This window comes from Hypanus sabinus, chromosome 4 (assembly GCF_030144855.1).
Source record: "Hypanus sabinus isolate sHypSab1 chromosome 4, sHypSab1.hap1, whole genome shotgun sequence".
NCBI classification, from domain to species: domain Eukaryota; kingdom Metazoa; phylum Chordata; class Chondrichthyes; order Myliobatiformes; family Dasyatidae; genus Hypanus; species Hypanus sabinus.
Genome location: NC_082709.1, coordinates 3312773 through 3328330, shown reverse-complemented (window position 1 = coordinate 3328330; position 15558 = coordinate 3312773). Strand labels below are relative to the sequence as shown.

The window sequence follows — 15558 nt, the reverse complement described above, 5'->3', positions numbered from 1 at the left end:
ACATCTGAAGTTTACCATCTTTTTAAGATATTTCAGCTCAGGTGAGCACTTCTGTCAGCCTTTGCTATATCTGCCTATTTCCCCTTTCAAAGCATTGTCTGATTCTTCCCTGCTTAGACTCAGCTGCTGCTGACATTGTCATTTATGCTTTTTACCTATAAACTTGACTATTCTAAACCAGGGGTTCCCAACCTGGGGTCCAAAGACCCCTTGTTTAATGGTGTGGGTCCATGGCATAAAAAGAGGTTGGGATCCCCTATTCTAAATATTTCTGGCCACTGCCCTCGCTCTGCTCTCCATAAACTTGATGTTAATCAAGCCTCTGATATCTATGTGCTGTCTCATACCAAGTTTCATACTAGCTGACTTGTATTGGCTCCTGGTTTAGGAACATGCTGCTTTTTATGAGGTACGTCAATGACTTGGACTGTAGGATTAATGGATTTATGGCTAAATTTACCGATGATACAAAGCTAGGTGGAAGAGCGGGCAGTGTTGTGGAAACAGAGAGCCTGCAGAGAGACTTAGATAGTTTGGGGAATAGGCAAAGAAATGGCAAAAGAAATTCAATGTTTGAAAGCGTATGGTCATGCACTTTGGTGGAAGAAATAAACGGGCAGACTATTATCTGGATAGGGAGAGAATTCAAAATGCAGAGACGCAAAGGGACATGGGCGTCCTTGTGCAGGAGACCCTAAAGGTTAACCTACAGGTTGAGTTGGTGGTGAAGAAGGTAAATGCAATGTTGGCATTCATTTCAAGAGGTATAGAACATAAGAGCAGGGATGTGATGTTGAGGCTCTATAAGGTGCTCGTGAGACCACACTTGAAGTATTGTGTGTAGCTTTGGGCTCCTTATTTTAGAAAGGATATACTGACATTGGAGAGAGTTCAGAGAAGAGTCACAAGAATGATTCCAGGAATGAAAGGGTTACCGTATGAGAAATGTCTGGCCGCTCTTGGGCTGTATTCCCTGGAGTTCAGGAGAATGAGTGGGGATTTCATAGAAACATACTGAATGTTAAAAGACCTGTACAGATTAGATATGGCCAAGTTATTTCCCGTGGTAGGGGAGTCCAGGAGAAGAGGGCGTGACTTCACGATTGAAGGATGTCCACATAGAACAGAGATGTGGAGAAATTACTTTAGTCAGAGGGTGGCAAGTCTGTGGAATTTGTTGCAACGAGCAGCTGTGGAGGCCAAGTCATTGTGTGCATTTAAGACAGAGATAGATAGGTTCTTGATTAGCCAGTGCATCAAAGGGTATGGGGAGAAGACGGGAGTGGGGATGACTGGAAGAATTGGATCAGCCAATCAGCGGAGCAGACTCAATGGGCTGAATGGCCTACTTCTATTGTTATGGTCTTATATCATTTTTAAACATTTTAAAACTTGTCTTTTCACTACACTGCTGCCAAAGAGAACAAATTTTACATCATTTAAGTCAGTTATAATAGGCCTGATTCTGACTTGTTTTCTAACACCAGTCAAAACTTCTTTGTTAAGCCCCTTTTAGACTCTTAATAAAATTTGCTGGTCTGATGCTTTTGGCCAACTTTCCTGGCTTCCACAGTTGGAAATTTTTGTTCAATATTGCTCCTGTGAAATAGCTTGCGACAGTTTTGCTCCCTAAGGGTGCTGTATAAATATAAATTATTCTTGAACCTCTGATGCATAGCACTTAGATATTGAGTAATAATCCCACATAAAATGATGCATTATTCACTTACAGAATTCAGTTTTTATTAAACAAAAAGCTCATTCTCAAAATACAAGGCAGTATTCATTTCTACTGTTTCCTATCTGCTTTGACAGAGGTGAAGAATTTCTCTTTCAGTTGATGTACTGATAGAACAGTTTTTATTAGAGGCTTCCAGATCTTAACTCAGTAAGATAATTAATGTTTACCCATTCAAGATCTAATTTGGCTTATAGGAAATCTCTGTGGTAATAATTGCGCTGCTCTCTCCTTTTCGGAAGTAGAAATGATAGGACTTGGCAAACATTAACAGAATGTTTATGCAGCATTGTATTCAAGATTTCATGTGGTGTACTAGTAATGGTAGAAACATTATAGAGTCTGGAAGAAGCAGTGTTTACCAGAGGGATGAAGTGCACTTGCCTAGTTTACTGAGCATGGTTGGATCCAGGCACATTGTGAGTGCTTCATTAACCTGACTAGAACTTGACTTAAGAATAAAGACTTAGGAGTTAACTATGAATTATTTGTCACAGAGCCCCTTGCCTCTGCCATCTTTTTGATAAGGCAGTTGATGCTAGATCTTAGTCAGTGGTGACCCGGTCATTTTGATAGTGTGGTCCTTGGTATTCATAATCTATTGAAATAGCAGAGAAGCAGTTGGACCTCCCAGTAAAGCCGGGTGTTCCTTACCCAACTTAAGCCAGAAATTTGACCAAGTAGTTTTCTCAGCCCAAAGATGGATGTTGTTTATGTCTTCATGTAGGCTACTGTTAGCTGAATCCAAACCTACGTAGTGATTGCTCAACATTTCCAGCTTTACAGTATTAACAAACTGTTAATGCAGGGCAAAAACAGCCATTCAATTGGATATATAGCAGCTGTGCTGACTTATTTAAAGAATAATATTGCATGGTTTCATATGCTTGTGTTTTGTATATGTCACTTAAAGTTCATTAAGTATTTGTACTTAGGATTCATATTTAAGAAATAAATGGAGGTGATCTGATTGCTGTTAAAGAGGGTATTTGAAATGTGACTGAATATTCTACGCTATTTTTGAGGAATAACCTGAAGGAAAAAGGATGTTAATGGTGAGTTAGATTAGTACAGAAGTGAGAAATCATATTTCCTCAGAAGATCAATAGTGAGAATCAAATTGGGTGGAGATGAAAACAGCAAAGAAAAAGAGCACAAGAGTGTCAATCGATATCCTGTCAACAGCTACACTATAGGACAGAGTACAAATGAAGAAATAATGGGAGCTTGCACAAAAGGGACTTCAATCTTTTAACTTAATTTTATGCTTTTTACCAATTAAATTGATTAAACCAGCCTTGAGCTCAAGTTCATGGAGCATATTCAGAATATGTCAAAATAGTAAACCTGGAACAAGCTGTATTAGATTTGGTTATGTACAGTGAGGTAGGATTAATTAGTAATTTTATGGTAAGTTTTCCTCAGGCAAGAGTCATTTTAATAACATTTTTAAATTGGATACAAAAGTATAAAAGAAAAAAATGAAACTCATGTTTTAATTGGAAATAAAGGCAACTGCAAGAGTATGAAGGCAGGTAGAAGATAAAATTCTCAACAACGATATTTCCCATTGAAAAGTAAAGACTCTAAACCAGGGGTTCCCAACCTTCTCCATGCCGTGGACCAATGCCATTGAAAAAGGGGTCTGTGAACCCCAGGTTGCGAAGCACTGCTCTAAACAAATGGTGTGTGATTTTGAGGATTCCCGTGCTAGTAGTGGGTTTGAAGTTCGGGGAGTTTGAGAAATGAGTGAATGATGATTTAAAAATAAAATGTGAAGAATCTTAATTATCACCAACCCCCTTCAAACTAATCTTAAAACCTGAATTTCACTCCCGCCAACCCCACTGCACCCAATCCATCCTCAATTCTGACTGATTCAGATTGTCAGTTATCACAAGCCCTCAGTGTCAACAATGATCTAAAATTCAATTGGCCAGAAAAAAAGTTAGAGGATAGGAATATATTATCACACTAAGAGTTGGTAGGAACGTGGTCTCTGGCATGAGAATACCAAACAAAATTATGTACAGAGTAAACATGCCTAGAATGAAGAGTTTCTGTTTAAAATCCAAATTCTGTCTGTAATTCTGTATAATATTTACCGGTACATCTTATTTTATTGCAGGTTCATTGTGGTCATTAACAGGAGCAGTGCTATATGCCGTCTATATTGTCATGATTAAAAGAAAAGTTGATCGAGAAGACAAACTCGACATTCCAATGTTTTTTGGTAAGGTTGACAGTCAAACAGCTTACTGTATAATTCTCTTAAATAATAAAATCAACTATGGTTGTTTCCTAAATTGTTTTAGTTTATTGCTGGTTAGTACAATTTGTGTTTATCCATTTGAATTAGGTTTTCTAATGGCAAATTTAATAAACCTAAAATTTATAATGTACAGAGTTTTTTGAAGGGAGAGGATGAACAGCCAGAAGTCTTGGTACACGTTGAAAAAGGGAGGAGGTCCTGAAGAGAGAATGCAGGGAGTTGGGTAGGAAGCTGAAAAGCAGGACCTCCAGGGTAGTAATCTCAAGATTGCTGCCCTGTGCTATGTACTGACAAGTGGAAGAATAGCATGATCGGGCGTGTTAATGCGTGGCTGAGAGACCTGTGTCGGGGGCAGGGCTTTGGGATCCTGGGTCATTGTGGCCTCTTCTGGGGGGTGGGGAGTGGTTACAACCATTACAAAATGGACAGGTTACACCTGAACCCAAAGGGGTCCAATATCCTAACAGGCAGGTTTAATAGAGCTGTTCGGGAGGGTTTAAACTAATTTGGCAGGGGGATGGGAACCGGACAGACAGGCATACTTTATTGATTCCGAGGGAAATTGGATTTCATTACAGTTGCACCAACCAATAATAGAGTAGAAATATAGCAAAATAAAACCAAAAATAATTAAATGATAAGTAAATTATGCCAGGTGGAAGTAAGTCCAGGAGCAGTCTATTGGCTCAGAGTGCCTGACACTCCAAGGGAGGAGTTGTAAAGTTTGATGGTCTCAGGCAGGAATGACTTTCTATGACGCTCAGTGTTACATCTCGGTGGACTGAGTCTCTGGATGAATGTACTCCTGTGCCTAACCAGTACATTTTGGAGTGGATGGGAGTCATTGTCCAAGATTGCATGCAACTTGGACAGCGTCCTCTTTTCAGACACCACCTACAACATCACTGGCCTTATGAATGAGTTTGTTGATTCTGTTGGTGTCTGCTACCCTCAGCCTGCTGCCCCAGCACACAACAGCAAACATGATAGCACTGGCCACCACAGACTTGTAGAACATCCTCAGCATCATCCGGGAGATGTTAAAGGACCTCATTCTCCTTAGGAAATAGAGACGGCTCTGATCCTTCTTGTAGACAGCCTCAGTGTTCTTTGAACTGTGCAGTTTATTGTCAATTTGTATCCCCAGATACTTGTAATCCTCCACCATGTCCACACTGACCCTTTGGATGGAAACAGGGATCACTGGTGCATTGGCCCTCCTCAGGTCCACCACCAGCTCCTTAGTCTTTTTCACATTAAGCTGCAGATGATTCTGCTCACACCATGTGACAAAGTTTCCCACTGTAGCCCTGTACTCGACCTCATCTCCCTTGCTGATGCATCCAACTATGACAGAGTCATCAGAAAACTTCTGAAGATGGCAAGACCCTGTGCAGTAGTTGAAGTCCGAAGTGTAGATGGTGAAGAGAAAGGGAGACAGGACAGTCCCCTGTGGAGCCCCAGTGCTGCTGACCACTCTGTCTGACACAGTGTTGCAAGCGCACGTACTGTGGTCTGCCAGTCAGGTAATCAATAATCCATGACACCAGGGAAGCATCCACCTGCATCACTGTCAGCTTCTCACCCAGCAGAGCAGGGCGGATGGTGTTGAACGCACTGGAGAAGTAAAAAAACATGACCCTCACAGTGCTCGCGGGCTTGTCCAGGTGGGCATAGACACAGTTCAGCAGGTAGACAATGGCATCCTCAACTCCTAGTCGGGGCTGGTAGTCAAACTGGAGGAGGTCTAAGTGTGGCCTAACCATAGGCTGGAGCTGCTCTAGAACAAGTCTCTCCAGGGTCTTCATGAAGTGGGAGGTCAATGCCACCGGTCTGTAGTCATTGGAGCCACTGGGGCGCGGCGTGTACAGTACAGGAATGAGGCAGGACGTCTTCCGCAGCACAGGTACCCTCTGGAGACTCAGGCTCAGGTTGAAGACATGGTGAAGTAGTCCACATAGCTGGGGCACACAGGCTTTGAGCACCCTGTGGCTGACACCATCCGGGCCTGCAGCCTTACATGGGTGGAGACGTTTCAGCTGTCTTCTCACCTGTTCAGCTGTGAAGCCCACTGCGGTGGTATCAGGTGGGGGAGGGGTGTAGTCACGAGAGCAGGGTGGGGGGCTGTGAGGAGGGGTAGGAGGGGAGAGTGGAGTATGTGTTGGTTGGGGGACGACAACAGATGAATCATGTGGGGGATGGGCAGGGGCCACAGTGTCAAATCTGTTGAAGAACAGGTTAAGTTTGTTGGCCCTGTCCACACTGCCTTCAGCTCCTCTGTTGCTAGTTTGCCGGAACCCAGTGATGGTCCTCATACCACTCCAGACCTCTCCCATGTTCTGCTGGAATATCCACTCAAGCTTCCTCCTACACCTGTCTTTAGCCTCCCTGATCTTGGCTTTCAGGTCCCTCTGTATTGTCCTCAGCTCCTCCCTATTTCCATCTCTAAATGCCGTCCTTTTAGCGTTCAGGATGTCCTTAATGTCCTTTGTTACCCATGGCTTGTTATTTGAATAACAAAGGACAGTTCTTGCGGAACATTGCAGTCCACACAGAAGTTGATGTAACCAGTGATGCACTCTGTGAGCCCATCAATGTCCTCTCCATGTGGCTCACAGAGTGCCTGCCAGTCTGTCACCTCAAAACAACCCTGGAGTGCCTCATAAGCCTCCCCTGACTATTTCCTCACTGACCTCAAGTGAAAACATAAATAAATCAAAAGATAGCATACAACAGAGATGATAGAAAGGACAGACAGGAGATGAGGCATAATCACAGCCAGTGGGATGAGTTACAGGGCAATTGGGGCATGATGCAGTTAAAACAGAAAGAAATGAATACTGGATTGGAAATGTTATTTGAATGCGTGCAGCATAAGAAATAAAATGGATGATCTTGAACTTCAACTACAGATTGGCAAGTGTGACATTGTAGCCATCTCTGAAACTTGGCTAAACGATGGCTGCCATTGGGAGCTGAACGTCCAAGGATATACGGTGTACTGGAAAGATAGGTTAGTAGGCAGAGGGGCTGGTGTGGCCCTGTGTATAAAAAAATAATATTAGATGACTAGAAAGGGATGACATAAGATCAGAAGCAGTAGAGTCTCTAGTTTGAGTTAAGAAGTGACAAGGCTAAAGGGACCCTCATAGCAGTTGTATACAGGCATCCAAACAGCAACCAGGATGTAGATTACACATTACAGCAGGAGACAGAAAAAGTGTGTCAGAAGGGCAATGTCAAGATAATCATTGGGATTTTAATATGAAAGTGGATCGGGAAAACCAGGTCAGTACTGGACCTCAAAAGAGAGATTTGTAGAATATCTAAGGGATGGCTTTTCAGAACAGCTTGTTGTTGAGCCCACTAGGGGATCGGCTGTGCTAGATTGGGTGCTGTGCAATGAGCTGGAGATGATAAGAGAGCTTAAGGTTAAGGAACCCTTAGGGAACAGTGATCACAATATGATCGAGTTCACTTTGAAATTTGAGAAGGGGAAACAAATTCCAATGTGTCGGTGTTTCTTTTTAAAGGAAATTACAATTGATTAAGAGGGGAATTGGCCAAGGTTGACTTGAAAGAGACACTAGCAGGAAGGATAGCAGAGCAGCAATGGCTGGAGTTTCTGCAAAAAAATGAGGGAAGTGCAAGACAGATATATTACAAATAAGAGGAAATTTCTGAATGGAAGAAGGACACTACCGTGGCTGACAAGTGAAGTTAGAGCCAAAGTAAAATCGAAAGAGAGGGCATACAAGGAAGCCAAAGCTAGTGGGAAGATAGGGGATTGGGAAACTTTTAAAAACTTGCAGAAGGAAACTAAGAAGGTCATTAGGATGGAAAATATGTATCATGAAAGGAAGTTGGTGACTAATATCAAAGAAGATAATAAAAGCTTTTTTAAGTATATAGAGGATAAAAGAAAGTTGAGGGTAGATATAGGACCAATAGAAAATGATTCTGGAGATATTGTAATGAGAGATGCAAAGATGGCAGAGAAACTGAATGCATATTTTGAATCAGTCTTCACAGTGGAAGACATCTGCAGTATACCGGGCATTCAAGACTGTTCAGGGAAGTTTGTGCAGTGAAAATTATGACTGAGAAGGTGTTCAGGAAGCTTAATTGTCTGAGGGTGGATAAATCTCCTGGAGTTGATGGAATGCACCCTCAGGTTCTGAAGGAAGTAGTTAGAGAGATTGCAGATGTGTTAACAAAGATCTTTCAAGAATTGATAGGTTCTGGCATTGTACTGGATGACTGGAAAATTACAAATGTTACTCTGCTATTTAAGAAGGGTGGGAGGCAGCAGAAAGGAAACTAGACCAGTTACCCTCACATCAGCGGTGGGGAAGTTGTTGGAATCAATTGTTAGGGATGAGATTACGAAGTACCTGGAGGCACATGACAAGATAGGCCAAAACCAGCATGGTTTCCTGAAAGGAAAATCCTGCTTGACTAACCTGCAACAATTTTTAAAGGAAATTACAAGCAGGGTAGTCAAAGGAGATATAGTAGATGTGGTGCACTTGGATTTTCAGAAGGCCTTTGATAAGGTGCCACACATGAGGCTGCTTAGCAAGATAAGATCCCATGGAATTACAGGGGAATTTCTAGCATGGGCGGAGCTTTGCCTGACCGGCAGAAAACAGAGTGGGAATAAAGGGATCCTATTCTGACTGGCTGCCAGTTACCAGTAGAATTCTACAGGAGTTGGTGTTGGAAACGCTGCTTTTTACGATATATGTCAATGATTTGGACTATGGGATTAATGGATTTGTAGCTAAATTTGCCGATGATACAAAGCTGGAAGAACAGGTAGTGTTGAGGAAACAGAGAGCTTTCAAAGATACTTAAATAGTTTGGGGAATGGGCAAAGAAGTGGCAAATAAAATACAGTGTTGGAAAGTGTATGGTCATGCACTTCGGTGGAAGAAATAAATGGGAAGACTATTATTTAGATGGGGAGAGAATTCAAAATGCAGAGAAGTAAAGGGACTTGGTTAACCTCCAGGTTGAGTTGGTGGTGAAGAAGGCGAATGCAATGTTAGCATTCATTTCTAGAGGTATAGAATATAAGAGCAGGGATGTGATGTTGAGGCTCTATAATAAGGCACTCGTCCGACCACACTTGGAGTGTTGTGAGCGGTTTTGGGCTCCTTATTTTAGAAATAATATACTGACATTGGAGAGGTTTTAAAGAATATTCACGAGAATGATTCTAGGAATGAAAGGGTTACAGTATGAGGAACGCCTGGCAGCTCTTGGGCTATATTCCCTGGAGTTCAGGAGAATGAGGGGGGATCTCATAACAAACATCCTGAATGTTCAAAGGCCTGAACAGATTAGATATGGCAGTTATTTCCCATGGTAGGGGATTCTAGGACATGAAAGCATGACTTCAGGATTGAAGTATGTCCATTTAGAACTGAGAGCGGAGAAATTACTTTAGTCAGAGGGGGTAAATATGTAGAATTTGTTTCCAGGAATGGCTGTGGAGGCCAAGTCATTGGGTGCATTTAAGGCAGAGATAGATTTTTGATTATCCAGGGCATCAAAGGGTATGGGGAAAAGGCAGGGGAGTGGGGGTGACTGGAAGAATTGGATCAGCCCAGGATTGAAGAGTGGAGCAGACTCAATGGGTCGAATGGCCACTTATGCTCCTATATCTTATGGTCTACTAAAATGGTTTGAATAATTCAATTCTATAGGTGGATTAAAATAAATATTGAATTAATGTGCATTGTGATATTTTTTATCATTCCAAATCACAAGTCAGTATATGAATGAAGATTTAACCTGCCCTAGCATTACACCGTATTTCCTGAAAAACATTCAGATCCAATCTGATCAATTTATTTTAATAGCTTCATTATGTATTTAAAATATTGACTATACTGTTTCAGTGGTGAGTAACTGAAGTACTGTTTACTGAATTATTATTTTAAGTCACTAATTACTTCAACATAATTTAGTGCTTTTACTCCCTGGGCCACAGTTCAGCTCTTTGGTCTATTTAATTTTTTCATTTGTGCTTGCACAAGGTAATGATAGTTTGTGTAGAAATTCATCACTCATCACTACAATGAAGTGTTAAAGCTGCAGCTGCAGCAAAATTGGCTTCATTTATTTATAATCCCCACAGGTTTCAAGTCTCTAGGTACAGTCAGATTCGGATTCATTTATTTATCTCATGTGGCAGCATGGTAGTATTGTGGTTAGCACAACACTTTACAGAACCAGCAACCTGGGTTCTGTTCCCGCATTTGCCTGTAAGGTGTTTGTACATTTTTTCTGTGAACATATGAGTTTTTCTCCAGGTGCACCAGTTTTCTCCCACAGTCAAAAGACGTACTGGTCCTAACGAAGGGTCTCGGACATTTCAGCGGATGTTGCCCTTCCTGCTGAATTCATCCAGCTTGTTTGACCACAGCATCTGCAGTGTACTTTGTGTGTACCAGTTAGTAGGCTAATTGGGCACTTTTCACTTGACGTTTCTTCATTCCGCTCTTACTTTTCTCTTTTTATCCTATGCTTGAATTTACCTTTATCCACACTTTTCTCTTTTACTTTATCCATACTTCTCCAATCTGTTGAACTCACCCTCCTACTCTTTAGATTAATGCCCTATCCAAAGCCCTAATTATGCAATTCCCTCAGATCCAGGTCCCATCATGGTTCAGATGGAGCCCATCCCATTGGAATAGCTCCCTCTTTCCCCAATACTGGTGCCAGTTTCCCATGAATTCAAACCCACGTCTCCCACACCAGTTGTTGAGCCACGCATTTAACTCTAATCTTGACCCTATGCCAAATTGCACGTGGCTCAGGTAGTAATCCAGACATTACCACCTTTTTGGTACTGCTTTTTAATTTAGTCCCTAGGTGCTCAAATTCCTTCAGTAGAACCTCTTTCCTCGTTCTACCCATGTTATTGGTATCCACATGCACCATGACAACTGGATCTTGCGCCTCCCACTGCAAATTCCTCTGCAGGACAGATATGTTGTCCGGAACATGAACACTAGATAGGCAACACAGCCTTTGGAATGTGACAGAAAACTCTGTCTATTCCCTGACTATACTGTGCCAAATTACCACTACATTTCTGTTCTTTCCCCCCTCTGGAATGGCTCCCTGAACTACAGAGCCACAATTAGGTTGCTCATCCTTCCTACAGCCCTCACTCTCATCCACACAGGGAACAAGAATCTCAGACCTGTTGGACAAGCCCAAGGGCTGAGGCGCCTCCAGCACTGTCGTTGGATACCACTGCCCACCTCACTTGCAGTCACACCCTCTTGTCCCTGACCACAGACCAATTAGAGGCAGCTAATCTAAAGGGTGTGAGTACCTTCTGAAACAGAGAATCCAGGTGACTCTCCCCCTCCCTGATGTGCCGCAGTGTTTGAAGCTCAGATTCCAGGTCATCAACTTTGAGCCTGAGTTCCTCGAGCCGCTAACACTTGCTGCAGATGTGGTCACCAGGAACCACGATGGGGTCCACCAGCTCCCACATCATACAGCTACAGCACATCACCTGATCCTGCATCATCCCTACTTATTTAATAATGGTAATTTAATGACCTTTTTATTCAACCACTACAAAATCCTGCTACTGACCTGTGCCTCTTCGCTGAAGCTTCTTGAGCCAAAGCTTCAAATTCCCACTCCTACACTAGTCCACTCATACAATGACCACTCTGCTTTGACCCTGCTTTAATTTTACTTGTTCCTGCTAATGAATCGCAAATTGATTGGTTGCTACTAATGCACCAAGCCCCGCGGAGTCGTTTCTCTGTTGTTTTCAGGAGCAGTTGATTTAAAAACTGGTCGGGACCAGCCTACAACACATACCATATAACCATATAACAATTACAGCACGGAAACAGGCCATCTCGGCCCTTCTAGTCCATGCCGAAGGCTTACTCTCACCTAATCCCACTGACCCGCACTCAGCCCATAACCCTCCATTCCTTTCCTGTCCATATACCTATCCAATTTTGCTTTAAGTGACAATACCGAATCTGCCTCTACCAGTTCTACTGGAAGCTCATTCCACACAGCTAGCACTCTCTGAGTAAAGAAATTCCCCCTCATGTTACCCTTAAACTTTTGCCCCCCTGTCTTAACTCATGTCCTCTTGTTTGAATCTCCCCTACTCTCAATGGAAAAAGCCTATCCATGTCAACTCTATCTATCCCCCTCATAATTTTAAATACCTCTATCAAGTCCCCCCTCAACCTTCTACGCTCCAAAGAATAAAGACCTAACTTGTTCAATCTTTCCCTGTAACTTAGGTGCTGAAACCCAGGTAACATTCTGGTAAATCTTTGTACTCTCTATTTTGTTGACATCTTTCCTATAATTCGGTGACCAGAACTATACACAATACTCCAAATTCGGCCTTACCAATGCCTTGTACAATTTTAACATCACATCCCACCTCCTATACTCAGTGCTCTGATTATAATTATAAAGGCCAACATACCAAAAGCTTTCTCCACCACCCTATCCACATGAGATTCCACCTTGAGGGAACTATGCACCATTATTCCTAGATCACTCTGTTCTACTGCATTCTTCAGTACCCTACCATTTAACATGTACCTTCAAGGTTGGCTGAGGTGAAACAAGTGAAACGAATTAGTCAGTTTATTAGCCAATATAAGCAAGGTTTGCTCTAGGGGAGGGAAGTGCCTTGTGAGAAAAGTGTGAGCCTTTGGCGAGGAGGCTGAAGGAGGAGACAATGCTACAGTTGGAGAGGGTGAGAGGTGGTGAAGAGATGACAGGTAAACTGATTCAATGTGATGCTTGCCTGATGTGGGAGGTCAGGGACACTGATGGTGCCTCCGGCTGCTACAACTGTGATAAGTGTGCCCAGGTTCAGCTCCTGAAGGACTGTGTTGGGGCACTGGAGAGGCAACTGGATGACCTCAGGTTCATCTGGAAAAACGAGAGTTTTCTGGACAGGACCTACAGCGAGATTGTTACACCGAAGATACCGAAAGGAAGAAGGAGGGGGATGACGATGAGGAAGGGATGGATGCTTGGAGTACAGGAGACTCCAGGGGATGTATCTCTTGAAAACAGGTTCACCCTCTTGGAAGTTGTCGGGACAGAAGACACTGCCAGTCTGAGAGGCAGACAGGTCTGCGAGTCAAAAGTTGGTGCTGAAACAAAGCCGAGAAGACAGGCGTCAGGCAGAGCCATGGTAGTAGGGGACTCTAGTGAGAGGTACAGAAATGGGTTTCTTGCAGGGCATCCTCAAGGGTGAAGGTGACCAGCCAGAAGTGGTAGTTCATGTTGGCACAAATGACGTCGGGAAGAAGAGGAAAGAAATTCTGCAGCGTGACTTCAGAGAAAGAAGGCTGAAAAGCATGACCTCCAGGGTGGTTATCTCTGGTTTGCTTCCAGTTCCTCATGCTGGTGAGGGCAGGAACAGGGAGATAGAGGATCTGAATGTGTGGCTGAGGAGCTGGTGCAGGAAGTGGGGATTTAGATTCTTAGACCACTGGGATCTGTTTTGGGGTAAGGATGAATTGTACAAGAGGGACGGGTTGCACCTTAACAGGCGGGGGACCAGCATTCCGGCAGGCAGGTTTGCCACTCCTACATGGATGTGTTTAATCTAAGTATTGGGGGGGGAGGAGATGAACTGGAAATATAAGGATGGAGTTAAAGGGAAAGAGAGACTAAGATAAGTTAAGAAAGACAACAGAACTAATGGGGCTGAAAGCTCAGGAAGGGATCGGAGAGTATGGCCAAGTGCAATAGGGACCGATGTGAAAGGTGAGGGGAGTAATGGATTCAAGGTATTATATATGAATGCACAAAGTATAAGAAATAAAGTGGATGAGCTTGAGGCTCATTTGGAAATTGGCAAGTATGATGTTGTAGGAATAACAGAGACACGGCTGCAAGAGGACCAGGGCTGGGAAATGAATATTCAAGGGTATACGCCCTATCAAAAGGACAGACAGTTGGGCAGAGGGGGTGGGGTGGCTCTGTTGGTGAGGAATGAAATTCAGTCCCTTGAGAGGGGTGACATAGAATCAGGAGATGTAGAGTCAGTATGGATAGAACTGAGAAATTGTAAGGGCAAAAAGACCCTAATGGGAATTACCTACAGGCCCCCAAACAGTAGGCTGGATATAGGGTGCAAGTTGAATCAAGAGTTAAAATTGGCATGTCGCAAAGGTAGTGCTACGGTTGTTATGGGGGATTTCAACATGCAGGTAGACTGGGAAAATCAGGTTGATACTGGACCCGAAGAAAGGGAGTTTGTGGAGTGCCTCTGAGATGGATTCTTAGAGCAGCTTGTACTGGAGCCTACCAGGGAGAAGGCAATTCTGGATTTAGTGTTGTGTAATGAACCAGATTTGATAAGGGAACTCGAGGTGAAGGAGCCATTAGAAGGTAATGACCATAATATAATGTTTTAATCTCCAATTTGAGAGGGAGAAGGGAAAATCGGAAGTGTCAGTATTACAGTTGAACAAAGGGAACTGTGGAGCCATGAGGGAGGAGCTAGCCAAAGTTGACTGGAAGGACACCCTAGCAAGGATGACAGTGGAACAACAATGGCAGGTATTTCTGGGAATAATACAGAAGGTGCAGGATCAGTTCATTCCAAAGAGGAAGAAAGATTCTCAGGGGAGTAAGGGGTGATCGTGGCTAACAAAGGAAGCCAAGGACAGTATAAAAATAAAAGAGAAGTATAACAGCAAAGATGAGCGGGAAACCAGAGGATTGGGAAACTTTTAAAGAGCAACAGAAGATAACTAAAAAGGCAATATGGGGAGAAAAGATGAGGTACGAAAGTAAGCTATCCAAGAATATAAAGGAGGATAGTAAAAGTTTCTTTAGGTATGTGAAGAGGAAAAAATTAGTTAAGACAAAAGTTGGGCCCTTGAAGACAGAAACGGATGAATTTATTATGGGGAACAAGGAAATGGCAGACGAGTTGAACAGGTACATTGGATCTGTCTTCACTAGGGAAGACACAAACAATCTCCCAGATGTAATAGTGGACAGAGGACCTAGGGTAATGGAGGAACTGAAGGAAATTCACATTAGGCAGAAAATGGTGTTGTGTAGACTGATGGGACTGAAGGCTGATAAATCCCCAGGGCCTGATGGTCTGCATTCCAGGGTACTTACGGAGGTGGCTCTAGAAATCGTGGACGCATTGCTAATCATTTTCCAATGTTCTTTGTGGATTGGAGGGTAGCTAACGTTATCACACATTTTAAGAATTGAGCAAGAGGGAAAACGGAATTATAGATCAGTTAGCCTGACACCAGTGGTGTGGAAGATGCTGGAATCAATTATAAAAGATGAAATAGCGGCACATTTGGATAGCAGTAACTGGATCGGTCTGAGTCAGCATGGGTTTATGAAGGGAACATCATGTTTGACTAATCTTGGAATTTTTTGAGGATGTAACTATGAAAATGGACAAGGGAGAGCCAGTCGATGTAGTGTACCTGGACCTCCAGAAAGCCTTTGATAAGGTCCCACATAGGAAATTAGTGGGCAAAATTGG

At 43.0% G+C, this 15558-nt stretch overlaps 1 protein-coding gene across 3 annotated transcripts in view; it reads left to right on the top strand.

The window, feature by feature from the left end:
• The window catches only part of LOC132392448 (solute carrier family 35 member F5-like), a 193414-nt gene that overhangs the window by 122509 nt on the left and 55347 nt on the right, over positions 1–15558 (top strand). For all 3 annotated transcript variants that reach the window (XR_009511541.1, XM_059966304.1, XM_059966305.1), the window contains exon 10: positions 3867–3971. Coding sequence is in view for 2 of the 3 variants with exons in the window: in XM_059966304.1 (XP_059822287.1) it covers positions 3867–3971 (105 nt within the window). In the remaining variant the exon portion in view is untranslated. The remainder of the gene's footprint in view (positions 1–3866; positions 3972–15558) is intronic.